Genomic DNA, 26,593 nt, shown 5'->3' with positions numbered 1-26,593 from the left:
GACGGGTTTCACCGAGTTAGCCAGGATGGTCTCAATCTCCTGACCTCGTGATCCGCCTGCCTCAGCCTCCCAAAGTGCTGGGATTACAGGCATGAGGCACCCCACCCGGCCAGCATGGCTGCTTTTAATCCTCGTTACAGCCTTATGGAGAGGAGTTTTTAAATCATTGTATTTATAAACTATTAAAAACATATAGAAATATACAGACAACAATATATAAGTCCTCCCCTCCCTTCCACCCATCACCGTAATCGATGCTGACACTTCACCCCCGTCACTTCCAATCTTCCTTCTTGTTTTAAAGAAACAGGAAAGGGCCAGGTGCTGTGGCTCACGCCTGTAATCCCAGCACTTTGGGAGGCCAAGGTGGGTGGATCACCTGAGGTCAGGAGTTCAAGACCAGCCTGACCAACATGGAGAAACCCTGTCTCTACTAACAATACAAAATTAGCTGGGCATGGTGGTGCACGCCTGCAATCCCAGCTACTCGGGAGGCTGAGGCAGGAGAATCGCTTGAACCCGGGAGGCAGAGGTTGCAGTGAGCCGAGATCATGCCATCGCACTCCAGCCTGGGCAACAGAGCAAGACTCTGTCTCAAAACAAAAACAAAAACAAAACAAAACAAAACAAAACAAAACAAAAGAATAGGAAAGGAGCAGAGCAAAGTCACCATGCCCTGCCTCTCCCTGGCCCCCTCCCTGCCCAGTGCAACCTCCCTCCCCAGCTGGGGGGCTGCCTCCTTATGCATTTCTTTCTTTCTTTCTTTTTTTTTTTGAGACAGAGTCTCACACTGTCGCCCAGGCTGGAGCGCAATGGTGAGGATCTCAGTTCAACTGCAACCTCTGCCTTCCAGGTCATGTGATTCTCCTGCTTCAGTCTCCTAAGCAGCTAAGATTACATGTGCGCGCCACCATTTCCAGCTAATTTTTTGTATTTTTAGTAGAGACGGGGTTTTACCATGTTGGCCAGACTGGTCTCGAACTCCTGACTTTGTGATCCGCCTGCCTTGGCCTCCCAAAGTGCTGGGATTACAGGTGTGAGCCACCACACCCGGCCTATACATTTCATTTTATTAATTCTTTTAGAGATGGTCTCACTTGCCCAGTGCAGTGTGAGATGCACTGCAGTGGCATGATCATAGCTCACTGCAGCCTCGAACTCCTGGGCTTAAGCGATCCTCCTGCCTCACCCTTACAGGCACATGCTACCATACCCGGCTAATTTTTTATTTGTAGAGATGAGGTTTCGCCATGTTGCCAAGGCTGATTTCAAACTCCAGGCTTCAAGAGATCCTCCTGCCTTCACCTCCCAAAGTATTGGGATTAGAGGCGTGAGCCACTGTGCTTGGCCTCCTTTTTTCTGAGACAAGGTCTTACTCTGTCGCCCAAACTGGAGTGCAGTGGGATGATCACAGCTCAAGTGATCCTCCTGCCTCAGCCTCCCGAGTAGCTGGGACCACAGGTGCATACCATTCCGACTGATTATTTTTATATTTTGTAGAGACACGGTCTCCCTCTATTGCCCAGGCTGATCTTGAACTCCTGGCTTCAAGAGATCCTCCAGCCTCAGCCTCCCAAAGTGCTGGGATTACAGGCGTGAGCCCCCATGCCTGGCCTCAGCCTCTTTTTAAATATTAATGCGTAAGTCTGCAGCCATACAGCTACACCAGTGTGCAGTCTCATCCCGTAGGTGTTAGCTTCTATAGTAAGCACTGTCACTGGGATGGAGGCTTTTGTCACTTGACATTATGTTTCCAGTCCATATTCCTGTTGATATGGGCCTGCTGACCTGGCTCGTTTCTGTGAACCTGAGATATGGTTTTGTCCTATTGACAAGACTGAGCTCAGATCCTTGGACTCAGGGTCTGGCCTCCTCTGGTCTCTGCCCTTCTCAGTGGGCAGGTCTGATGTCCTGTCCTTGCAGTCACGTGCCCTCATTCCAGTGCAGGGCCCGGGTAGGTGCCTCACCAGGGCCCTGGCAGACTTATCCGCTGGTCCCCACAGTGGCAGGGAGCTGGGGCTCCCCCTAGCACTTCCGGACTCTGGGACTTTGGGCATCCCTCTGAGCCTCCGTTTCCTCACCCGGGCAAAGCTGACACTCCAGCTTGCTCGTGCCATCATGGGCAGCTGGGTGGCACTGCCCAAGGCCCTGTGCTAAGAAGGAGTCTGAGGCTGCATGCTAGGTCTTCAGGAAACAGAGCTGAGATCGATGAGCAATTCCAGATGTGGGACTCCACATGCAAAACACATTCTCCACCTGCTCTGAGCACCATGGAGCCACTTGGAGGCTTAAAGCCAGGACCCAGTGCATCAGGCGTGCAGCTTCTAGAAGCCTCCCTCTGGTTGGAGGAAGGAAGAAAGGGGAGCAGAGAAACCCCAGGACCCCCCGCCATGTTCCAGTGCAGCCATGACAGTGACTGGGATGAAAGCCAGGGCAGCGGGGAGGGAGAGATAGGTAGACTTGGGCAGTAAAGCCAGGCGGACGTGCCACTGCGCAGGTGGGAAGTTTGCCAGCACACCCTGAGATGCTCCTGCCCGCACTCACCCTGGGAGGCACCAGGCTGCTGGCCCACTGCCTGGCCGAGCTGGTCAGAGAGCCACAGCTGCATGCGGATGAAGGGCTCCCGCCCCTTCTGCGTCAGCTTGCTCCATGGCTTCGGCCGGGACAGCATGTCGCTCACACTGCCCTGTGACAGGCCCAGCACCTGCGAGGGGCGGGCCAGGGGGGTAGGTCAGCAGGCCCCTGGGACATGGGCCTGGCCCTCACTCTCCTCCCCAACCATTTTTTTTTTTTTTTTTGAGGCAGAGTCTCGCTTTGTCTGTCGCCCAGGATGGAGTGCAGTGGCACCATCTCAGCTCACTGCAAACTCCGCCTCCCAGGTTCAAATGATTCTCCTGCCTCAGCCTCCTTAGTAGTTGGGACTTGTACCAGGCTGGTACACTTCTGGCTAATTTTTGTATTTTTAGTAGAGATGGGGTTTTGCCACATTGGCCAAGCTGGTTTCGAACTCCTGACCTCAAGTGATCCACCCAACTCGGCCTCCCACAGTGTTGGGATTATAGGCGTGAGCCACCACGCCCAGCCTCCCATCCCCTCCCCTCCCCTCTGTTGGAGTCCAGGCGGCCTTCATTTGTTCCTCATAGGTGCCTGCCATGTGCTGTTGCTGTGCCCTTCCCCTCCAGTACCCTCCCTAATGTCCCTACATGTAAAAATCCTTCAGTGCCCCCCTCCTCCAGGAAGCCTTCCCTGACCTCCCACTTAAGTCATTTCTCCCTCCTCCGAGCTTGCCTGGCCCTTTGCCTATTCCCTTGCTAAAGACAGAGGTGACACTTAAAACTGGCATTGCAGGGGCACCAACCAATCAGGAAACACTGAGGTCCCCTGGCTGGGGTGAGCTTTATTTAACCGTTTCTTTTTAAAATTTTATTTATTTTTGGGGGGATGAGGTCTTGCTCTGTTGCCCAGGCTGGAGTGCACTGGTGTGATCATGGCTCACTGTAGCCTCGACCACCTGGGTTCGAGCAATTCTCCCACCTCAGCCTCCTGAGTAGCTGTGCACCACCACACTTGGCTAATTTTTTTTATTTTGTAGAGATGGGGGTCTTGCTACATTGCCCAGGCTGATCCCGAACACTTTTTTTTTTTCTTTTGAGATGGAGTATCGTTCTGTCACCCAGGCTGGAGCGCAGTAGCGAGATCTTGGCTCGCTGCAACCCCTGCCTCCCAGGTTCAAGTGATGCTCCTGCCTCAGTCTCCTAAGTAGCCACGACTATACAGGCACAGGACACCAAGCCCAGCTAATTTTTGTATTTTTAGTAGAGATGGGGTTTCACCATGTTGGCCAGGATGGTCTTGATCTCTTGATCTCATGATCTGCCCGCCTCAGCCTCCCAAAGTGCTGGGATTACAGGTGTGAGCCACCGTGCCCAGCTTAATTTTTGTATTTTTTAGTAGAGACGGGGTTTCACCACGTTGGCCAGGCTGGTCTCAAACTTCTGGGCTCAAGAGATCTTCCCACCTCCGTCTCCCAAAGTGCTGGGATTACAGGCGTGAGCCACCAAGTCCTGCCACTTAACCCTTTAGTGGCTGGACCTCAGGCGATCTGGAGGGGCCTGGAGGAGGGGAGTTAAGTGGCTGTTTGCTGGCCAGGATGGAAGCATTTCCTGGTTTTAACAGCCACGGAGCAGAACAGTGGCCCTCCTTCCTGCGGGACCCAGGGACAGCAGGACTCAGGAATGAAGGGCCTGGGCCACTGGGGTCCCGCCGGCCTGCTTGGGTGGGCATCCTGCTTCTCCGACATCTCCTCCCAGAGCCCAGACACCGGGGGCCCGCCCTGCACTCACCTTCTCCCCGAAGATCCTCTGGCAGATGCCGTTCTTGGCCAGCTTCTCCTTGACCTGGCGGGTGAGCTCCAGCGTGTCTACCTCACGGTACATGTACAGCTCGTACTGCTCGGGGGTCAGCGGCGGCACGGTAGGCTTCAGGGTGCGCGGCACGTAGGCCGGGTAGTAGGGCAGCCGCGCGCCCGCCTCGGCCGTCGCGCCCTCAGCCTTGAGCTCGCCCGCCCTGTGGGGTTCGTCCTCCGCCCCTGCCGCCGCCTCGTCCTCGGGGGGCACAGGGGCCTCGTCCCCGCGGGGCCAGGCGCGGCCGTTGGGCTGGCCAGAGTAGCCAGAGGAGGAGGAGGAGGACAGCGAGGGCGACACGGAGGCGTAGGGGCGGCTGAGCAGGCCGCGGTCGGAGGCCCAGTGGTGGTCGAAGTAGCCGGCGTCGCCGATCTCGGACTTGACCTTGCGGATGATGCTCTGCACGAAGGCGGCGGGGGACAGGACCGGGAGCGGCGCCTGTGCGGGGCCCCCGCCGCCCTCCTCCTGCTTCACCAAGGCCGGGGCCCCGTTCTGGCTCGCGGTGGCCAGTGATGGCCGCTCCGGGGGCGAGGGGGGCACCGAGCGGCCCCTGGGCGCCACCTCCATCTCCAGCAGCGCCTGCTGTTGCGCCTGCATCTCACGGCGTGCCTGCTCCAGGATGCTCTTGATGGCGTCCTCCGAGGTGCTGGCGGGGGCCGTGCCGTTGGCGATGCTCAGCGGGGCCACCGAGGTCTTGGGCTCGCCTGCGGGGAGGGGGACAGGACGGCCCGAGGCCCAGGGTCAGGGCTCGGCATGCAGGGGACGATGTTCACAGCATCCCTGTTGATGCCAGCACGGTGTCCAGGCAACCTCTGTGTCCAGCAACTGGGGATTGGCTAACTAAATTATGATCCCTCCCTGTGGCAGAATATTAGGCAGCCACCCAAAATTCGGTTGACAGTGAGGTTTTGGCATATGCAGAGAACATGCTCATGGGGATAATGCAATGCAAAAACAGACTTGACTTTTGTTTTGTTTTGTTTTGAGATGGAGTCTCACTCTGTTGCCCAGGATGGAGTGCAATGGCACGATCTCAGCTCACTGCAACCTCTGCCTCCCCACTTCCAGCAATTCTCCTACCTCAGCCTCCTGAGTAGCTGGGATTACAGGTGTGCACCACCATGCCCAGCTATTTAGCTTTAGTAGAGACAGGGTTTTGCCATGTTGGCCAGGCTGGTCTCGAACTCCTGAGCTCAAGTGATCTACCCCTCAGCCTCCCAAAGTGCTGAGATGACAGGCATGAACCACAGTGCCCGGCCTGACCTGACTTTTACATAGGCAATGATCCAACCATGCAAATGTTCAAAGACAAAGAAAACACGAAGGCACAGAAAAGTGGCTTGTTCACTTGTTCTGTTTTTAAAAAAAATTCTTTAAAAATATTTCTTTCCTTCCTCATTTCCCTTCCCTTTCTTCCTTCCTTTCTTTCATAGAGATGGGGTCTTGCCATGTTGCCCAGGCTAGTTTCAAACTCCTGGCTTCAAGTGATTCTCCGGCCTGGGCCTCCCAAAGTGCTGGGACTACAAGCATGTGCCACCATGCTCAGCTAATTTTTGTATTTTTTGTAGAGATGGGGTTTTGCCATATTGCCCAGGGTGGTCTCAAACTCCTGGGCTCAAGTGATCTGCCCTCCTCAGCCTCCCAAAGTGTAGGGATTACAGGCTCGAGCCACTGTGCCCAGCCCTTCACTTGTTCTAATAGCAATGAATCCAAATGCCCATGCAGAGAATGGATCAAAAACAGTGGGATGGGCCAGGCACAGTGACTCACACCTGTCATCCCAGCACTTTGGGAGGCTGAGGCAGTCAAATTGTCTGAGTTTAGGAGTTCGAGACCAGCCTGGGTAACATGGCAAAACTCAGTCACTGCAAAAAATACAAAAATTAGCCAGGCGTGGTGGCTCACACCTGTACCTCAGGGTCTGAGTTGGGAGCATTGCTTGAGCCTGGGAATTCGAGGCTGCAGTGAACCAAGATTGCACTCCGACCTGGGTGACAGAATGAGACATCCATCTCTAGAAAAAAAAAATAGTGGGATGATCACACAATGGAACACTATGCAGCAGTGAAAAAGGAAGTCCTCATGCAAAATCACACATGAATCTTTTTTTTTTTTTTAGAGAGATGTGGTCTTGCTATGCTGCCCGGGCTGGAGTGCAGTGGCTCGATCTCAGGTGCGATCATAGCTCTCTGTGGTCTCAAACTTCTGGGCTCAAGTGGTTCTCCTGCCTCAGCCTCCCGAGTAGCTAGGACTACAGGTATGAGCTACCGTGCCCTTTGTGTGAATCCTAATAACATAATATTGAGTGAAAAAAGCAGGTGAAGGCTGGGAGCAGTGGCTTATGCTTATAATCCCAGCACTTTGGGAGGGTGAGGCAGGAGGATTACTAGAGCCCAGGAGCTCAAGACCAGCCTAGGCTACAAAATAAGACCCTGACTCTACAAAAAAGTGAAAAAAAAAAAAAAAAGAAAAAAAAAATTAGCCAGGCATGGTGGTGTATGCCTATGGTCCCAGCTGAGGCAGGAGGATCACTTGATCCTGGGAGGTCGAGGTGGCAGTGAGCCATGTTTGCACCACTGCACTCCAGCCTGGGCAACAGAGTGAGAGCCTATCTCAAAAAGCAACAACAATAACAACAACAACAACAACAAAAACAAGCCCAATAAGATGGCACTCAGTATCACGTTTTCTTTTGTCTTTTTTTTTTTTTGACTGAGTCTTGTTCTGTTGCCCAGGCTGGAGTGCAGTGGCGTGATCTCAGCTCACCTCAACTTCTGCCTCCCAGGTTCAAGCAATTCTCTTGCCTCAGCCTCCGGAGTAGCTGGGATTACAGGCACTCGCCACCAGGCCTGGCTAATTTTTTTTTGTATTTTTTTGTCGGGTTTCACCATGTTAGCCAGGCTGGTCTCAAACTCCTGAGCTCAAATGATCTGCCCACCTTGGCCTCCTAAAGTGCTAGGATTACAGGTGTGAGCCACTGCGCCCGGTCGGTATCACATGTTTTCTATCAAGTTCCATAACAAATAACATAAACAATATATGATTTAGTGAAAAACCTTTTCTACAAATGGCAAACACAAAGGAACAACAGGACAAAATTTTAGGATGAAAGACATCTCTGGGAGAGGAAGGCAGGGGTGGGATGGGGAGGAAAATGCCAGATCTCAGTTATTGGGAATTTTCTAAATCTTGGGTTGGGCAATATGTTCCCAGAGGTTCATTCTGTCATTTACATGAGTGAACAAATGAATGAATGCATGAATATACACACACATATATACACATATATATGCACGTGTGTACACACATACACACACACACCCGGGAGAAGGCCATGCAGGCGGCAGCCCTGAGAGTGTGTCATGAACCAAGGATAATAGATAGATCTGTGCCCTGAGGAATGACAATTAACCAGTAAATGAAAAGGTGTTTCCCTCTGCCCTCGGAGAAGCGTTCCCGACACCAGAGTCTCTCTAGCTCTGCAGAAAGCCAGATCAATGTAACCCCTTCTTCATTATCTCTGTGTAGTTTTCATCCTAGTGGGTCCTCTTAGACCCATTAAAAATAATTTTCATTGCTTTTCCAATTAAAAAGTAATATAGAAATGGAACATTATTTTGTCATAAAAAGGAATGAAGCACTAACAGGGGCTACAACAGGAATAAGCCTTACAAACATGGGGCTGAGTGAAAGAGGCCAGACGCAAGGTAGCACATATGATATGATTCCATTTACACAAAATGTGCAGAACAGGTCAATCCACAGAAACAGGATGCAGATCAGTGGTTGCCAGGGGCTGAGGGGAGAGTGGAATGGAGAAGCGCTGCTTAATGGGTATAGGGTTTCCTTCTGGGGTGATGAACATGTGTGAACTGGAGAGAGATGATGGTTGCATAACACTGACTGTACTAACTACTACTGAATTGTACACTTTAAAACGGTTAATTTTGGCCGGGCGCGGTGGTTCACGTCTGTAATCCCAGCACTTTGGGAGACTGAGGCAGGCCGATCACTTGACCTCAGGAATTTGAAACCAGTCTGGCCAACGTGGTGAAACCCCGTCTCTACTAAAAATACAAAAATTAGCTGGGCGTGGTGGCACGCACCTGTAATCCCAGCTACTCAGGAGGCTGAGGCAGGAGAATTGCTTGAACCTGGGAAGTGGAGGTTGCAGTGAGCCGAGATCACACCACTGCACTCCAGCCTGGGCGATAGAGCAAAAGACTCTGTCAAAAAAAAAAAAAAAAAAAAAAGAAGTGCTGGGCGCGGTGGCTCAAGCATGTAATCCCAGCATTTTGGGAGGTTGAGGCAGGTGGATCATCTGAGGTCAGGAGATTGAGACCAGCCTGACCAACACGGAGAAACCCTGTCTCTACTAAAAATTAAAAAAAAAAAAAAATTAACCGGGCGTGGTGGCACATGCCTGTAATCCCAGCTACTCGGGAGGCTGAGGCGGAATCGCTTGAACCCAGGAGGCGGAGGTTGTGGTGAGCCGAGATCGCGCCACTGCACTCCAGTCTGGGCAACAAGAGCACAACTCTGTCTCAAAAAAAAAAAAAAGCTTAATTTTATGTTATGAGAATTTTACCTCGATTAAAAAAACTCATACTTGCCTACTATGGCAGCACAGAGGAGCATGCAAAAAAAAGCATAAAAAGTCAAGATGAAAATGAAAGTCACCCTTACTGTCTCTTAGGGGCAACCACGTGAAATATTCTCATGTATTCCCTTCCAGTCTGTTTTCTAAACTACATGCATCGCATGATCATACTCGATATGTGGAAGTGTAGTCTGGTTTGTCCCCATTTAGTATCAACATGAGTGTTTTTTTTCTTTTTTTCTTTTTTGGAGACAGGGTCTTGGTATGTTGCCCAGGCTAGTCTCAAACTCCTGGGTTTAAGCGATCTTCCTGCCTCAGCCTCTCAAGTAGTTGGGACTACATGCATGTGCCACTATGCCCAGCTAAATTTTTTCTTTTTTTTTGAGACCGAGTCTTGCTCTGTTGCCCAGGCTGGAGTGCAATGGCGCGATCTCGGCTCACTGCAACCTCTGCTTTCCAGGTTCAAGTGGTTCTCCTGCCTCAGCCTCCTGAGTAGCTGGGATTACAGGTTCCTACTATCATGCCTGGCTAATTTTTGTATTTTTAGTAGAGATGGGGTTTTGCCATGTGGTCCAGGCTGGTCTCCAACTCCTGACCTCAAGTGATCCATCTGTCTTGGCCTTCCAAAGTGTTGAGATTATACAGGCGTGAGCCACTGTGCCCGGCCCCATTTTTTCTTATCATTAAAAGTTCTACCTTTAAGGGCTGCACATGCTGCTAAAGGGATATTATCTGCTTTATTTACCAGATCCCCCACTGCTGGACACTTAGATTGTTTTGTTTCCAGTTTGTCACTCTTATGAACAATGATGGAACAGCTTATATATAAACCCCTGTCCCCATTCTGGACATTTCCTTCCAATCCCAGAAGTAGAACTCATGATTGAGCAGTTAGTCACATTCATTTCCTCCCTGGCAGCGGCTCATGTGCCCACTGCTTAGCATTCATTTTTTTTGCCAGGGGTATGGGGCAATAACCTTTGTATTTTTCCTCTTGCTGAACTCCTAGACCCTGAATATAAGGCTACTGGCTGGCCCATGGAGAGCAAACGTTTTCCTCTGCTGCGATGCTGTATTTGACATTGCCCTGGTGCCTGCTTCCGACCCCCAGGAGAAAGTGCTGTATAAAGAGGTGAGAGACCTGGGGTTTTCCTCTGTCTCTGTGTAACTGAACTCATGTCTTCCCTCCCTGGCCTCAGTTGTCCTGTCGGTTTAGTGGGAGACTTTGGCTAGTTATTTCTTTTTCTATTATTTTTTTTTGAGACAGAATCTCACTCTCACCCAGGCTGGAGTGTAGTGATGAGATCTCGGCTCACTACAACCTCTGCCTCCTGGGCTCAGGTGATCCTCCTGCCTCAGCCTCTTGAGTAGCTGGGACCACAGGTGTGTGCCACCACCACACCTAGCTAATTTTTGTATTTTTAGAGGAGATGGGGTTTCTTTTTTTTTTTTTTTAGACTGAGTTTTGCTCTTGTTGCGCAGGCTGGAGTGTAGTGGTGTGATCTCCGCTTACTGCAACCTTTGCCTCCCAGGTTCAAGCAATTCTCCTGCCTCAGCCTCCAAATAGCTGGGATTACAGGCACCTACCACCATGCCCAGCCAATTTTTGTATTTTTAGCAGAGACGGGGTTTCACCATGTTGTCCAGGCTAGTCTCAAACTCCTGACCTCAGGTGATCTGCCTGCCTTGGCCTCGGCCTCCCAGAGGCCCAGATGAGAAGATGGTCTGGGCACGGTGGCTCACGCCTGTAATCCCAGCACTTTGGGAGGCCGAGGCAGGTGGATCACGAGGTCAGGAGTCAGCCGCCACGCCCGGCCCTGGCTAGTTATTTCTCATGGTTCTTTTCATCTCCATATCATGTCTCACCCATATCTGAAATCTGTGTCTAGACCACAGTAGGTGCTTAATAAATGTTTACTGCATGATTACATCCTTCTCTGTCTTGCATCTCTCTTGCTACTGGAACTGACCAAGAGGGAAATTAGGCTCAGGGGATTTTACAGGTGGGGCAGGGTAGCCGGGTAAATCCCTTATCCTCTCACCCCTCCCGTGGACCAGGCAGGAGGGAGGGCCATTCATTGGGAAACATCTCGGCTCCTGGCTGCAACTGGAGGGATTCAGGACACCTGCTCGGAGCAGCCACCAGGGGGCAGCAGACACTGCAAAAATGGAAGAGGGCTTTGAAACCGGAGTCCAGGGTCTCAGTCAGCCACAGTCTACGCTGTGCTGGGTGTGAGGATGGAACTCGGTCCCTGGCTGCAAGAAGCCCCCACAGCAGACGGAGGGACAGCCACACCAGCAGAGTCGTTTGTGACAGCGCAGAACTGCAACAGGGAGGTAATAATGATAATATTTGCTGTAATGATGGCTGATCTTTCAGGATTACACTGACCTCATTTGATCCTCACACAACCCTAAGAAAGGAAAACTAATACAGCCCCCATTTTTTTTTTCTTTTTGAGATGGAGTTTTGCTTTTGTCACCCAGGCTGGAGTGCAGTGGCGTGATCTTGGCTCACTGTAAGCTCTGCCTCCTGTGTTCAAGAGATTCTCCTGCCTCAGCCTCCTGAGTAGCTGGGATTACAGGCGTGCGCCACCACGCCCAGCTAATTTTTTTGTATGTTTAGTAGAGACAGGGTTTCGCCATGTTGGGCAGGCTTGTCTCTAACTCCTGACCTCAGGTGATCCGACCGCCTCGGCCTCCCACAGTCCCCATTTTAAAGATGAGAAGATGGGCCGGGTATGGTGGCTCACGCCTGTAATCCCAGCACTTTGGGAGGCCGAGGCACGTGGATCACAAGGTCAGGAGTTCAAGAGCAGCCTGACCAACATGGTGAAACCCCATCTCTACTAAAAATACAAAAAAAAAAAAAAAAAATTTAGCCAGGTGTGGTGGCACGTGCGTGTATTCCCAGCTACTCAGGAGGCTGAGGCAGGAGAATTGCTTGAACCCAGGAGGTGGAGGTTGCAGTGAGCTGAGACTGCGCCACTGCACTCCAGCCTGGGTGACAGAGTGAGAATCTGTCTCAAAAAAAAGACGATGAAGGCACAAAGAGGCTAAGTAACTTGCCCAAGGTCACATAGCCAATAAACAGCAGAGCCAGAATTTGTGGCCAGTCCAGCTCCACTACACCAAGCAAACAGGTCACTGTGGTGGGGGTGGAGGGAAGTGGGTGCAGTGTCCAATCCATCTTCTTGCAGGAGGTGACTTCTGAGTTGAGTCATAGGTATGAGCAGGAGTTGGCCAGGTGAAAGGTGTCTGGGGTAAGGACAGCATCAGAGGCACAGGGTGGGGTGCACGGCAGCTGGGCATGACTATGAACAGTTCATGTGACAGGCATGGAGGGGCCTGAAGACTGTAGGGCCTGTAGGCCTTGTTGAGTCTTGGGATATTTTTCTTTTTTTTTTCTGACAGAGTCTTGCTTTGTCACCTAGGCTGGAGTGCAGTGGTGTGATCTCGGCTCATTGCAACCTCCACCTCCTGGGTTCAAGCAATTCTCCTGCCTCAGCCTTCTAAGTAGCTGGGATTACAGGCACATATCACCATGCCCAGGTAATTTTGTATTTTTAGTAGAGATGGGGTTTTACCATGTTGGCCAGGCTGGTCTCGAACTCCTGATCTCAGGTGATCAGCCCGCCTCGGCTTCCCAAAGTGCTGGGATTACAGGCATGAGCCACTGCGCCTGGCCAAGGGTTGAGATTTTATGTTGAGAGCTGTGTGGAACCATGGCAGGGTTCTGAGCAGTGCCACAGCTACCCATGCGCTCTAGACAGGTCCCTCTGGCCTCTGGCGGTTCTGATCCACCTGGGATTCCCTCTGGGGTGGACAAAGGTAGACGAAGCCTCATCTCCTGTTCACAGCTGGCCCCGGGGGCCTCAGGCTTTGCCTGCAGGGGTCACACTCACCGCCCTTCTGCGACTCGATCTCCTTCTTGGCCTGCTCTAGAATGCTCTTGATGGCGTCGTCTGAGCCTGTCTCGGGCGTGCGGATTCTCGGGGTGATGCTGCCTGGGGAGGCAAGAAGGCATCTGTGGCAGGATCTGCATGTTGGGCTCAGTCTCCGGAGCCTGGTGGGGTGGGGGGGCTGTCTCCTCCTCCCAGAAGAGTGAGGGTCAGACCATCAGTGAGATGGCAGGGCCACTGCTTAGTCTATGTAACAAACTGTGAGCCTGTGAGTGATTCTGGCGTGAAATAAGAATCATAATAACAAGGCCAGGCACAGTGGCTCATGCCTGTAATCCCAGCACTTTGGGAGTCCGAGGTGGGAGGATCACTTTAGGTCAGGAGTTTGAGGCTATCCTGGCCAACATGGTGAAATCCTGTCTCTACTAAAAATACAAAATTAGCCAAGCATGGTGGCTTGCACCTGTAATCCCAGCTACTCAGGAGGCTGAGGCAGGAGAATCGCTTGAACCCAGGAGGCGGTGGTTGTAGTGAGCCAAGATTGTGCCACTGCACTGCAGCCTGAGTAACAGAACAAGACTCTGTCTCAAAAAAAAAAAAAAATAATAATAATAAAGAAATAGGGTACAGTGGCTTATGTCTGTAATCCCAGCACTTTGGGAGGCCAAGGCGGGTGGATTACCTGAGATCAGGAGTTTGAGACCAGCCTGATCACTATGGTGAGACCCTGTCTCTACTAAAAATGTAAAAATTAGCCAGGCATGGTGGCGTTGTGACTGTAATCCCAGCTACTAGGGAGGCTGAGACAGCAGAATTGCTTTAACCCAGGAGGCAGAGGTTGCAGTGAGCTGAGCTTGTGCCACTACACTCCAGCCTGGGTGACAGAGTGAGATTCCATCTCAAAAAAAAAAAAAGAAATGACGACGACAATGACTATGGCAACCGCCACCCCTAACAGTTCTCAAGCAGCACTGCGTGCCAGGTGCTGTGGTCAGTGCTTGATGCCCGTTTAATCCTCATGGTGCCTCCTGGAGGCTGACAGATGCAGAAACTGGGGCACAGATGAAAGGAGTTGTCTGAGGTCACCCAGTGGGTGAACAGCAGAGCTGGGACTCAAACTCAGGCATTTGTGAGGCCACAGCTGGGACCCTTCATACTGATTACCTGAAAAATCAAGTCTGGTAAGGTTGGCGGTCTTACAAATGTATAAACTGAGGCTTGGAAGTGCTTGATGAATACCTGCCAGGGCAGCGCCTGGAGCCTTTTCCCGCCACCCTTATCCTGAGCGCCCCAGGAAGGGCAGCCTGTCTCTGGCCAGGGCCAGGAAGGAGAGAGTGAGGATGTGTTTCCTGCTTTTACAGAGGGGAAACTGAGGCACAGACAGGCAAAGTCACTGGCCCTGGGTCACACAGCCAGGTGGTGGTAGAGCTGGGCTTTGAATCCAGAGCGCGTGTCCTCAGCCCCCAGCCCTGATGCCCTGGACCTGGCATGGTGGCCAGCGGGGACGGGCCCTCTTAGGCACTCACCTCGCTGCCGCACTTGGATGGTCCTGAGCGCCAGTACATTCTGCTCATCCGACAGGAACTGCTTCATCTTGATGAAGGGCTCCTTGCCCTTCACCGTGAGCTTGCGCCAGGGCTTGGGCCGGGCTAGGATCTCGCTGACCGAGCCCTGCGACAGCCCCAGCACATAGTGCCCAAACACCCGCTGCCCGATGTTGTGTTTCAGCAGCTGCTCCTTCACCTGGAAGGCGATCTCTGCCGTGTCCAGCTGCTCCTCCTCTGCCCCGGGCCCCGCCGCTCCGCCCCCACCACCATCCACGGGCTCAGGACCGCCCAGTGGCTCAGGGCCAGGTGCCGGGGTGGCAGGGGCTGTGGGGGGCTTGGCGCCATAGAAGGCTGGGGGGAACACCAGCAGGCCGCCCGCCTCTCCCTTGAAGGCGGCTGGGGGCATCATCAGTCTCTCCCCTGATGCCAGGCTGGGGAAGGGGGACAGTGAGAAAGTCCGAGTGCCGTCAGGCCCCAAGCTGGGGCCCAGCAGGGGCTGCCCGGGGCTGGGAGACAGGGGGTCTTCTGGCCCTGGCGGAGGTGGGAGCTGCTGAGGGGAGGGGTAGGACTGCTCCGTGCCCAGTGAATCCTTGATGGAATCGTCCTCTGATGGGTCTTCCTCTAGAACACCCAGACAGACAGACAGACAGACAGACGGGGAAGACGATGATGAGGGGAGAGAGAGACAGGGAGAAAAAGAACCAGAGGGGGAGAGAGACAGAGAGAGACAACGAGAAAGAGAGGCAGAGAGAGAAACCACATGAGAGAGACAGAGAGAGAGAGGGAGAGCCAGACAGAGAGACCACATGTGAGAGAAGGAGAGAAAGAGACAATGAGAGAGACAGAGAAATCACATGAGAGGGAGAGAGAGAGAGAGGGAGAGCAAGACAGAGAGACCACATGAGAGAAAGAGAGAGAGAGATAAAGAGACAAAGAGACAGAGTGAAAAACCACATGACAGAGAGAGGCAGGGAGAGGGTCCGGGGGGAAGAGAGAGAGAGAGACAGAGACATATATAGAGACAGAAAGTCAGAAATAGAGGAAGGAAGGAGGAGGAGGAGGGAAGGGGTTGGTGGGGAGGTGGGGGTGGGGAGCAGTGCTATAGGCGTCCAGCAGCTGGAAGCTCCGACCTTGGCTGTTTCTGCCCTACCCCCTCCATTCTCCAACTCCCACTCTTCCAGGCCCCATCCAAATGCCAGTTCTGGGGAGCGCCCCACCCCCATCACCAAGAGCATCAGCTGAGAACTTGCTACGGGCCCAGCACCTTGGCCTGGGGCGGGAAGTCGAACTTGCCACCACCTGCAGATGGGCCCTTGCTGGGCACCCACCCTGGAGCTGACTCACTAGACCTACATGGCACCCATGAAGTGGGCCCCAAGGTCACACCCATTTTATGGATGAGGAAACAGAGGCAGCACAGTGTCCTGCCTGGGGTCACAAGGCTAAAAGTTCAGCGGGTGGCCGGGTGCGGTGGCTTATGCCTGTAATCCCAGCACTTTGGGAGGCTGAGGCAGGCGGATCACCTGAGGTCAGGAGTTTGAGACCAGCCTGGCCAATGTGATGAAACCCCATCTCTGCTAAAAATATAAAAATTAGCCGGGTGTGGTGGTGCATGCCTGTAATCCCAGCTACTCAGGAGGCCAAGGCAGGAGAATTGCTTGAACCCAGGAGGCGGAGGCTGCAGTGAGCCGAGATCACACCACTGCACTCCAGCCTGGGCGACAGAGAGAGACTCGGTCTCAAAAAAAAAGTCAGCGGGTGGCTGACAGGGTGATCATGTCCGCAGCCTCCTGCTCCCCACAGTGGTCGGCTGTGGGGGGTGTAATGACAATGCCCTGCTTGTCCCCCTGTGACCTCTTCATGAAAGCCGCTGCAGCTCAAGAAGGCTCAGTGGGGAGTGGAGCTCTTTAGGGGGCCTTGGAAGGGCCCAAACCAGCTGTGTGACCCCAACGATGACGTGGGTGTTTGCGGACGCCCTGCAGGACAGGCATACAGCAGGTGCCAAATCAATGCACACCTGTTGTTCTGTCGTTCTCCTGCCTGCATGGAAGGCAGTGGTCCTTGGGCATGAGAAGGCCAGAGACCCACAGGCAGCCCCCGCCCCAGCCCTCAGCCCCAGAGTATCCTCCTCCCCTACCAGGGCTGGCCAGGAGGCTGGGCTTCTCCAGAAGGAATTTCTGCGTGGGGAAGAAGGCCTCCTTTGCAATAAGCAGTGAGTCTTCAGGCTTGGCCATGCCCTAGGAGACAAGAGGCAGGTTGAGAGGGCACCTGGTGGGCGGAAGGCTCACTGGGGCAGCCTGCCCTGCAGGGATGGTGGCAGGGACACTTACCTGGGGGAGGCTGCAGGTGCTGGAGGCCAGCTTCATGGCTTTCAGGATGCTGCCAGAGCAAGTGGAGAGGGTCTGAGGTCAGCCAGCCCCCGGGCTGGAGGAGAGGTCTTTCAAGAGGCACTGACCCGGCTTACCTCCCTGACAATGACTGCTCCATTCCCCAGAACCCCATTAATTCCAGAGTCATTGCAACCCCAGGCCTGAAGTAGCAGGCTCATTAACAGGTGGCGATGTTACCTGGAGGGGTGCTGCCTGAACTGACCCATTCTGGCCAGCTTGAGTTTAGCTGGTTAATGAATCACCTCCCAGTTACCATGCCCATAATAAGTTCCCTTGTATGGTCTACAGGCAGCTTCTTTTTTTCTTTGAGATGGAGTCTCACTCTGTCACCCAGGCTGGAGTGCAGTGGCACGATCTCTGCCTCCCAGGTTCAAGCGATTCTCCTGCCTCAGCCTCCCAAGTAGCTGGGACTACAGGTGAGCGCCACCACACCTGGCTAATTTCTGTATTTTTAGTAGAGACAGGGTTTTGCCCTGTCGGCCAGGCTGGTTTTGAACTCCTGACCTCAGGTGATCTGCCCGTACAGGCAGCTCTTAATGGAAAAGGACTGAAGATGGTTGAATTTCGTTTTGTTTTTGAGACAGGGTCTCACTATGTTGTCCAGGCTGGAGTGCAGTGGTGCCACCACAGCTCACTGCAGCCTTGACCTCTCAGGCTCAAGCAATCCTCCCACATCAGCCTCCTGAGTGGCTGGGACTACAGCACGCACCACCACCACTCCTGGCTAATTACAATTGTTTTTTTCTCACAGAGATGGGGTCTCCCCATTGTTGCCCAGGCTGGTCTCAAACTCCTGACCTCAAGCGATCCTCCTGCCTGGGCCTCCCAAAGTGTTGGGATTACAGGGATGAGCCACTGCACCCGGCCTGAGGATGGTTAAGGTTTGATATCCACAGTGTTAGTGGAGAGAAGAACAAATGGGGTTTAGTAGGAGGGAGGAAGATGATGAACTTTGCCAAGAGCTCCTGGCCAGGGAAGAGCACTGGGGGTCTGTGGAGCCCCACCCCACATGGTACCTCAGCTCCGTTTTAATTTCCTCATAGTCAGACTGGGCCTGGAGCTTCTCTTCCAGCTTCTAGAAGAGCAAAGAAAGATGGTGAGGCTGGTCTGTGTGCTTCTGCATGGGGCTGCCTGCCCGCCTGCCTCCTCCCCAGGACCCACTTCTATGGCCTCGGACTTGGCCGTGAGCTGCCGCTCCAGGTCGGCGATCTGGTTGGCGGATGCCTCCTCCAGCTCCTGCAGCGAGCTCTGGAGGTGCTGCACGTCCTTCAGCAGCCGCAGGATCTCCCTGTCCTTGGAGGCCAGCGCGGCCTCCAGCCGAGGGCCCGAGCACAGAGTGAAGTTCACCTTATCCTGCAGGCAAAGGGGTCTTTGAGGGGCTGAGAGGTGAGGGACGGGGGTCCACAGGTCTGGCCTCCCCACCCCTGAATCCCAAGCAGAATGCAAATTTGTTGATCTGGATGATGGTATGGGGTGTGCTTGTGTTGAAAAATTCAAAGTGTTGTATATTTATGACTTGTACACTTTTCCTTAAGTATTAAGTTACACTTAGATTAAAAGATTTATTAAAAAAGAATAGCCATGACAAAAGGAAGGAGTCAGCTGAGGTTGGGGATTGGGTGCTCGCACCAGAGTAAACAGCATAGGTAAAAGTTTGAGTTTCTTTCTCAGGACTGGCTCCTACTCCAGGGGGATGTCCCCATTCTAGGCAATAAGGGACCCTCAGGATTAGACTTGACACCTTGGAGCCACGGACCACGTTATGGGCGGCTCTTTCCTCCGCCTAATTTGCTGATAGCCCCAAGACCCATGGCTTCTCCACATTTTAGGAAATGGCCCCTCTGTCCTGGATGAAGATGGAGAGGTTGCTGTTTGAGGAACCTGAAGTCAGGCTGATGTCAGGCTTAGTTACAAATAAATCTAAGAAACATTAAAAAAAAAAAAAAACCAAACAAACAAAAAGCCTCAACCCAACCCCAGCTTTCTTCCATGGAGATAAATGCCAATTAAAACAGGAAGCGGATGCCATTAATACATTAAATTAATTAGCATCGAGTGCCACTGTTGTGCTCAGAAAAGCACACCCCCCAAACCAGCAAAGTTCCCTGGGGCTGATTAGCACAGGCATTTGCCGGGTTCCACGGGGGTTAATTAAGAACCATTGGCAAATTCCTCTACGAGGCATCCTCATGGGCTCTCACTCTCCATCTCTCTCCACACAGCCTCTCTCTCCTGTGTTCACTCTCTCTGTGTTATGCCATCACCCAGGAACATGGACGCACACAGAATCTCCTGGGACACAGACACAGGCTGACACACAAGGACACACCTATAGCCACAGCACACACTAACACATGCAGTTTCCCAAATATGCTGACACACACACACAAATACACACGCATCAAAGAGAGACACTCACAAGGACACATCATCACACACAACAGACATGCGCGTGCTCAAAGAAGCCACATGCTCTCATGAGCAAAAACACCCCAGACACACCAAAGACACATTAACAATTATAACAGTAGCATCAAGTACTTAGTGAGCATATACAATGACCCAAGCACCATTTTAGGCACTTTACACATAATCCATTTTTTTTTTTCAGAGACAGGATCTTGCTGTGTTGCCCAGGCTGGACTCAAACTCCTGGGCTCAAGTGATCCTCCTGCCTCAGCCTCCTAAGAGGCTGGGACTACAGGCATGTGCCACCATGCCTGACTCATGTAATCCTTTTAATAACCCTATAAAGTAGATGTTAATTGTACAGATGAGGAAACTGAGGCACAGTCAGATTAAGAATACAGTCAGTTGCCCAAAGGTCACAAGTAGAGACACACAGACACAGTAACACATTCATAGAGACTCATTCCAATATTCAAACAGAAAGACATAGACACCTGGGCCTGTATATGTGGGTGTCAGGTGACGTGAAAATTATGCTCGCAAGTTCAGGTTCATGGGTGGAGAGGGAAGTCACCCTGGAGCAGACCTGTTATTATGTAAGGAATCATGAATCTCACCCCTTGGTATGTAGAGATCTGGAAATAAGGCAGACCAATTCACATAATGAACCCAAGGCTCTCTGGGACAGCCAGGATGGAGACTGCTAATATAGGACAGAAGGGTAGGTTGGGGTGGCCTTGATGAAAGTCTCTTGTCAAGAAATGACACTAGGACCCCAAAGAGGCACAAACCAGGAGGAAAGAGAAAGATGAATTGATTAATCAGGCCTAACACAAGAACCTCAGGGTTGATCACCGAAGACTGGCTCTTCACAGCATGCGGCTGGGGTGGGAAATCCCCCTAGAATCACCTGGCATGCTTTGGAAACCAATGGCTGAGTATGAATGTTAAATTTTATCTTGGTATGTGGCCCCACTGCAGTCCTGGTGATGACTGCCTATTGATATGTTGGCTGGCTCACACTCCTAAAAGTACCCAGTTTTGGGACTGAAAACCAGCAGGGGCATCACCATCCCAGGCATGCACCAAGCTGCTATGACCAGTGTTCAACAGCGACACCTGGTGGCATACACCAAAACTGCATGCTGCTGTATTGCCTCAAACTCCCTCTCCCCCATGTCTTTGCTGGTGCATCTGGAAATCAGAATGATCTTTGGTCTGAGGAAGTTCCTGGCATTCTTGGATAATTGGGGGTAAGGGAGGCCTCCAAAGGAAGATACTGGAACTCCTGGTAATAAAGGGTATATGGAAACGTGGGCTTGAAAAGTAAAGAACTGTAGCTGTATTTTTATCCTCAGCTGGTGTAGCAGGTCACAGTGATTACGCTCACTGTATGCACAGAGACCCACACACATTCACACTCCCAGTTTCAAATGGATGCACGCAATCAACCACAAAGTGTCACCCACATGCTGAAACCTGCAAACTCAGCCATTCCCGATCTTTCCCTCTGCCCTCCCTGCTCACTTCCCCAACCCCATCCTTACCCCACTGGGCCCCTGGGGAGAGCAGCAAGCCAGGCGGATGGAGCTGTTGACAGAGGCCAGCTGTTCCCGGAGACTTTCCACCTCCCGCTGGGCAGCCTCAGCTCGCTGGGGAGAAGGGGACAGTGTGGGCGAGAGGTGAGCCCACTCTGCACTTCCGCCTTCTCCCTGCACTGTTTTAGGCAGGGGTTGGGGAGGCAGACCTCCGAGGGCCTCAGGTCCTGCCTTCCTAGTCCCGGACCCTGTCCTGGAGCTATGAAGACCAGTCACAGAGCCCTGTCTGGGTTGGGGACAAGAAATAGCAGCCTCTGGGGTTACTCCTGAGCTGAGAGGACAGGAAGAAATGCCCCTCTGAGGAGGTTCTGGGTTCTCGTGGGGTGCCTGGGACCCCCAGAGGAGTCAGAACATTCCTGCTCTATGAAGGCAGGATGAGAGAGGCTCTCTGGGTGGGACTGGCAGGTTTTCACACATTTCTAGATACTACTGTCTGCCACATTAACTTCAGGCCTGGCTAGTCTGAAGGCAAGAGCTGTTCCAACTCTCATGCCACCTGGTATGGAATGAGTCCCAGACACGGCATCTGCAAAGGTGCTTTCCCAGGCCACAGGTTATTGCAGCCCCTGGGCAAGTCACTTCCTCTCCCTGGGTCTCAGTTTCTTTTCTTTCTTTCTTTTTTTTTTTTTTTTTTGAGATGGAGTCTCACTCTGTCACCCAGGCTGGAGTGCAGTGGCACAATCTTGGCTCACTGCAAGCTGCCCCTCCTGGGTTCACGAGATTTTCCTGCCTCAGCCTCCCAAGTAGCTGGGATTACAGGTGCACACCACCACACCCAGCTATTTTTTGTATTTTTAGTAGAGATGGGGTTTCACCATGTTGGCCAGGCTGGTCTTGAACTCCTGACCTCAGGTGATCCACCCCCTTCAGCCTCCCAAGGTGCTGGGATTACAGGAGTGAGCCATCGTGCCCGGCTCAGTTTCTCTTTTTGAAATGGGGGGCAATGAAAACATCTAACACAAAGAGGTTTTGAGTGGTTAAAATCAGAATGCAGCGGTTCACTAAACTGGGTCTATGGTCGATTTTTTTTTTTTTTTCGAGACAGGGTCTCGCTCTGTCCCCCAGGCTGGAGTGCAGTGGTGCAATCAGGGCTCACAGCAACCTCCAACTCCCGGGATCAATTGATCCTCCCATCTCAGCCTCCTGAGTAACTGGGATTACAGGTGTGCACCATTATGACTGGTTAATTTTTGTAGTTTTAGTAGAGACGGGTTTTGCCATGTTGGCTAGGCTGGTCTTGAACTCCTGGGTTCAAGTAACCCACTTGCCTTGGCTTCCCAAAGTGCTGGGATTACAGGCATGAGCTACTGTGCCCAGCTGGTAGATTTCTTTTTCTTTTCTTTCTTTTTTTTTTTTAAGACAGAGTCTTGCTTTGTTGCCCAGGCTGGAGTGCAGTGGCGCAATCTTGGCTCACTGCAACCTCCACCTCCTGGGTTCAAGCAATTCTCGTGCCTCAGCCTCCTGAGTAGCTGGGATTACAGGTGTGTGCCGCCAGGTCTGTCTACTTTTTGTATCTTTAGTAGAGACGGGGTTTTTCCATGTTGGCCAGGCTGGTCTCTAACTCCTGGGCTTAAGCAATCCACCCACCTCGGCCTCCCAAAAGTGCTGGGATTACAGGCATGAGCCACGACACCCAGCTGGTAGATCTTAATTCTTAAAAAATTTCTACCTGGAAGGAAGCATTCAAATGTTAATGCATTTAATCTTGTGGCTTTGGAGAGAAATCTGGGCTCACATTCTGACTTTGCAACTTTCCGGTTATGCGATCTTAGGCAAGAGGCTTCATCTCCCCAGCCTCAGTTTCCCTATTAATAAAATGGGGATTATAAAGGCAACTATCTCATAGGGTTGTTCTGCAAATGAAGTGGTTTGGCCAAATGCAATTTGGTAGATATCTTTGCTTGGTGCCTGGCACATATAAATGCATCAATAATTGGTTAACTTTGTTAACATCATGAGGGTATATTACTTGAGCCATTACTTAGAGAATTAAAAGAGCTGTGGCTGTATGTTTGCCTTTGGCTGGTAATGCAGGTCATAGTGATTATGTTTAACTACATAATGACCTTGGCAATCAGGATGCTATGCCCAATGTATGCATATTGAGACCCATACACATTCATGTTCACATTTGAATTTATTATTTATTTATACGTATCTTGCCTTGTTCCAGAAACGGTTCAAGTCCATTTTGTTTTAGGAAGAGTTTCCTGGTGCGTGGGACTGTAAAGGAAATATTTTTATGTTTCTGTACAGTTAGGGCACTCTGAGCATATCTGAGTGAAAGCTGAGATCTAGACTAAAGGATAAGCCTTGAAAATTCAACTCATGGCTGATTAGCTACTGAGAACCCCAGAGTTTCCTTCCCTGGAGGTTTATGTGTTTAGACATCAAGGGTGGGTGAGACCCACATCATGGAGACAGCCCCTGAACAGTAAAGCTGGGTTTTCAAGCAATTAGCTGGGGCTGGGCATGGTGGCTCATGCCTGTAATTCCAGGACTGTGAGAGGATTGCTTGAGACCACAAGTTTGAGACCAGCTTGGGCAACACAGCAAGACACCATCTTGACAACAACAAGAAAAAATTACGGCTGTGGTGGTGTGAGCCTGTAGTCCTTGCTACTTGGGAGGATCCCTTGAGCCCAGGAGTTTGAGGCTGCAGTAAGCTAGATTCTTGCCACAGCACTCCAGTCTGGGTGACAGAGCTGGACCCTGTCTCTTGGAAAAGAAAAAAAAAAAGCTGCTAGTCTTACCTCCCCCTCCAGAGATGTGTCTACATTCCAGAGGCTAATAGCCAGCGTCCTTGTCTCTGTCCACATGACACTTGGGAGGTAGATTCTTTCCCTTCCTCTCTCAGAAGGTCCCTCTCCTACATAACCACCTAGATTCAGAATTGGGGTGGTCCTCGCCTAGAGTACAAACTTAAGTACATGTGGGATGACAGCTGGTTCTCATTTTCTCACCCCAGGAGTAAGAATCGGGGCAAACTGGTGTGGTTATTATCCTGTAAGTAATAATATGGATCTGCTGTACCCCAGAATCCTCATTAAAATAGTATTAATAAATACAGAGATTAAAAACCTAATACACTGACATTTATTTTCTTCTCTATACGTCTCCATAATGTGTGGGTTTTAGTTTTGGACTCAGGAGAAACATTATTAGACGTGCTTCCTATTCCAAGTACTATAAGATGGATTTTTTTTTTTTTTTTGAGATAGGGTCTCACTCTGTTGTCCAGGCTGGAATGCAGTAGTGTGATCATAGCTCACTGCAGCCTCCATCTTCCTGGGCTCAGGTGATCGTCCCACCTCAGCCTCCTGAGCAGCTGGGACTACAGGCGTACACCACCATGCCTGGATAGTTTTTAAATTTTTTGTAGAGATGAGGTCTCCCTATGTTTCCCAGGCTGGTCTCAAACTCCTGGGCTCAAGTGATCATTCCACCTCGGCCTCCCAGAGGGTTGGGATTAGAGGCATGAGCTATTGTGTGCAGTCTTGACTGTTCTTATAAAGTTTTATTGGAATACAGCCATGCTCATTCACTTACATATTGTCTATGCTTTCATGCTGTAATGGCAAAGTTGAAAATCTGTGTCAGAGACTGTATGGATTGCACAGCTGAAAATATTTACTCTCCGACTCTTTATAGAAAGTTTGCCCTCCCCTGGGTTAGATGATGGTGCACCCTGCCGAGGAACAGCACACAGCCGTAAAACAGAGGAGGAACTGCTTTCTATACTGATACGGAAGGAGCTCAAAGATATAGACGGGAAAAAGTAAGGTTCACAATGGTATGCATAGTATATTATCATTTTGTTTTTAAAAGGGGTGGCTGGGCACAGAGGCTCCACACCTCTAATCCCAGTGCTTTGGGAGGCCCAGGAGGGTGGACTGCTTGAGCTCAAGAGTTTGAGATCAGCCTGGGCAACATGGCAAAACCGCATCTCTACGAAACATATAAAAATTAGCCGGATGTGGTGGTGCGTGCCTGTAGTCCCCCCAGCTACTTGGGGGACTGAGGCAGGAGGATTGCTTGATCCCCAGAGGTTGAGGCTGCAGTGAGCTGTGATCGCAGCAATGCACTCCAGACTGGATGACAAAGTGAGACCCTGCCTGTCTCAACAAAAAGAGGCCGCTGGTTAAAATAGATATATTCTGGGCCACATGGTGAAACCTCACCTCTACAAAAAAATACAAAAAATTAGCACGGCGTGGTGGCACACGCTTCTGTTCCCAGCTAACTGGCTACCTGGGAGGCTGAGGTGGGAGGATCACCTGAGCCGGGGAAGTCAAAGCTACAGTGAGCCATGATTGTGCCACTGCACTCCAGCCTGGGCGACAGAGTATGACCCTGTCCCCCTTGCCCCCCACAAAAAGATATATTTGTGGGCTTGTGAATGGATTGACCATCTCTGGAAGGAGAACCCAGGGGCTGGTGAGAGAGGCTGCTGCAGGGGAGGAGAACTGGGAGGAGAGCTGGACTTTCCTAGACAGGCCCTTGTGTAGCTTCTTGAGTTCTGAACTACATGAATGCATTACCTATTCAAAAAATCATTCTAAAAAGGCTATGTAGCCTACACAAAATGGGGCTTACTTAATGATCATTTCAGAAAAATATGCTGGACCTAAGCTCAGGGAAGCCACTGCGGTTACCACCACCACTGTAACCTGGCCCTGTCTTTGGCCTTCCCAACCCTCCTAGGGGACACTGCTTCTATAGGGGTAGGGGCTCATAGAGTCTCAGCACTTCCAGCCCAGGCCTGCACCTTCTGGTGGCTTCCCAGGGACACAGAATCAGCCCTTTTATCCAAGTCTCCTCTGTAGGAGGGAGTGTCCCCACCCTGTGCCCAAAGAGCCACACCTCGGGCCTCTGCTCCTGCTGAGCCTTCTACCTGGCTGCCCTCCCTCAGGGGACAGCATCAGGACTCTGCAACCCAGCTTCAAAATGTCTTCCAAGAGGCCCCTTTTAACTGCCCCCGGGGAAAATGACCTCTCTCCCTGCCACAGTGCGGGCCCGCAGACCTCAGGGCGGGTGGGCATCTTCTCCCACCCCACAGGCAGGAAGATAAGCCAAGGGACAGAGGGCTCGAGGCCCTGCTGGCCTCTCCTGGCCATGTCTCTGGCTGGTGGCATTGCAGGGAGCTGGGGGACAGACATGGTGGGCACGCAAGACTCCGGGCTGGAGCCCCCTGGCGTGGCTGCCCTTCTTTTAAAGTCCTGCCTGACTCTGCCCACCAGATGGCAGCACCTCTGAGCCGGAGGAAGGCAGGATGCGGGAGCCCCACTTAGAATCCATGCCTAGACATGCTGTCATTTATTCTTTGGGTCTTAGCTCCACACCCCTTCCTCTAGGACGTCTTCCTGGACTCCCGCAGTCTGGGTCAGCGGCCCCTTCCTGCCTGTTGCTGCTTGGAGCACTCTATTTCCAAGTGTGTCTGTCTGCATTCCCTACCCCAACCCCCTACCCTGGGCCCACCCTGGGAGCTTGGAGAGGGCAGGGCCTGGGGCCCAGACTCCTCCTGGCTCCCTCACTTGGCATGCACAGGACCCACAGTTGAATAAATATTGATGAAGCTCAGTCCCTTCCCCCTCATCTGGCCCGAGACCTCCACCCCAGGCAGAGGGAGCCTCTGGCACCCATGGGTGGGAACTGCGCCTCCTCACCTGATTAGCTTTCTCCAGGTTGGTCATGATCAGGCCGACTTCATCTGCCCTGAGACACAAAGATGAGGCCCTGAGGAA

The 26,593-nt window shown here is 51.9% G+C and overlaps 1 protein-coding gene across 5 annotated transcripts in view; it reads right to left on the bottom strand.

The window, feature by feature from the left end:
• Positions 1–26,593, bottom strand: part of CUX2 (cut like homeobox 2) — a 317,720-nt gene that overhangs the window by 27,332 nt on the left and 263,795 nt on the right. For 4 of the 5 annotated variants that reach the window (XM_031001066.3, XM_055359054.1, XM_055359051.2 and 1 more), the window contains 10 exons: positions 26,516–26,564; positions 20,799–20,903; positions 18,004–18,195; positions 17,859–17,917; positions 16,783–16,831; positions 16,590–16,689; positions 14,432–15,073; positions 12,909–13,010; positions 4,344–5,107; positions 2,545–2,704 (listed from right to left, as the gene is read on the bottom strand). In XM_031001066.3, coding sequence (XP_030856926.1) covers positions 2,545–2,704; positions 4,344–5,107; positions 12,909–13,010; positions 14,432–15,073; positions 16,590–16,689; positions 16,783–16,831; positions 17,859–17,917; positions 18,004–18,195; positions 20,799–20,903; positions 26,516–26,564 — 2,222 coding nt within the window. The remainder of the gene's footprint in view (positions 1–2,544; positions 2,705–4,343; positions 5,108–12,908; positions 13,011–14,431; positions 15,074–16,589; positions 16,690–16,782; positions 16,832–17,858; positions 17,918–18,003; positions 18,196–20,798; positions 20,904–26,515; positions 26,565–26,593) is intronic. The other variant, XM_055359052.2, reaches the window with a different exon arrangement.

The sequence above is a fragment of the Gorilla gorilla genome, chromosome 10, assembly GCF_029281585.2.
Source record: "Gorilla gorilla gorilla isolate KB3781 chromosome 10, NHGRI_mGorGor1-v2.1_pri, whole genome shotgun sequence".
In the NCBI taxonomy this organism is placed as follows: Eukaryota; Metazoa; Chordata; class Mammalia; order Primates; family Hominidae; genus Gorilla; species Gorilla gorilla.
The sequence above is the reverse complement of the archived record's forward strand: the minus strand, read 5'-3'. Positions and strand labels throughout refer to the sequence as shown.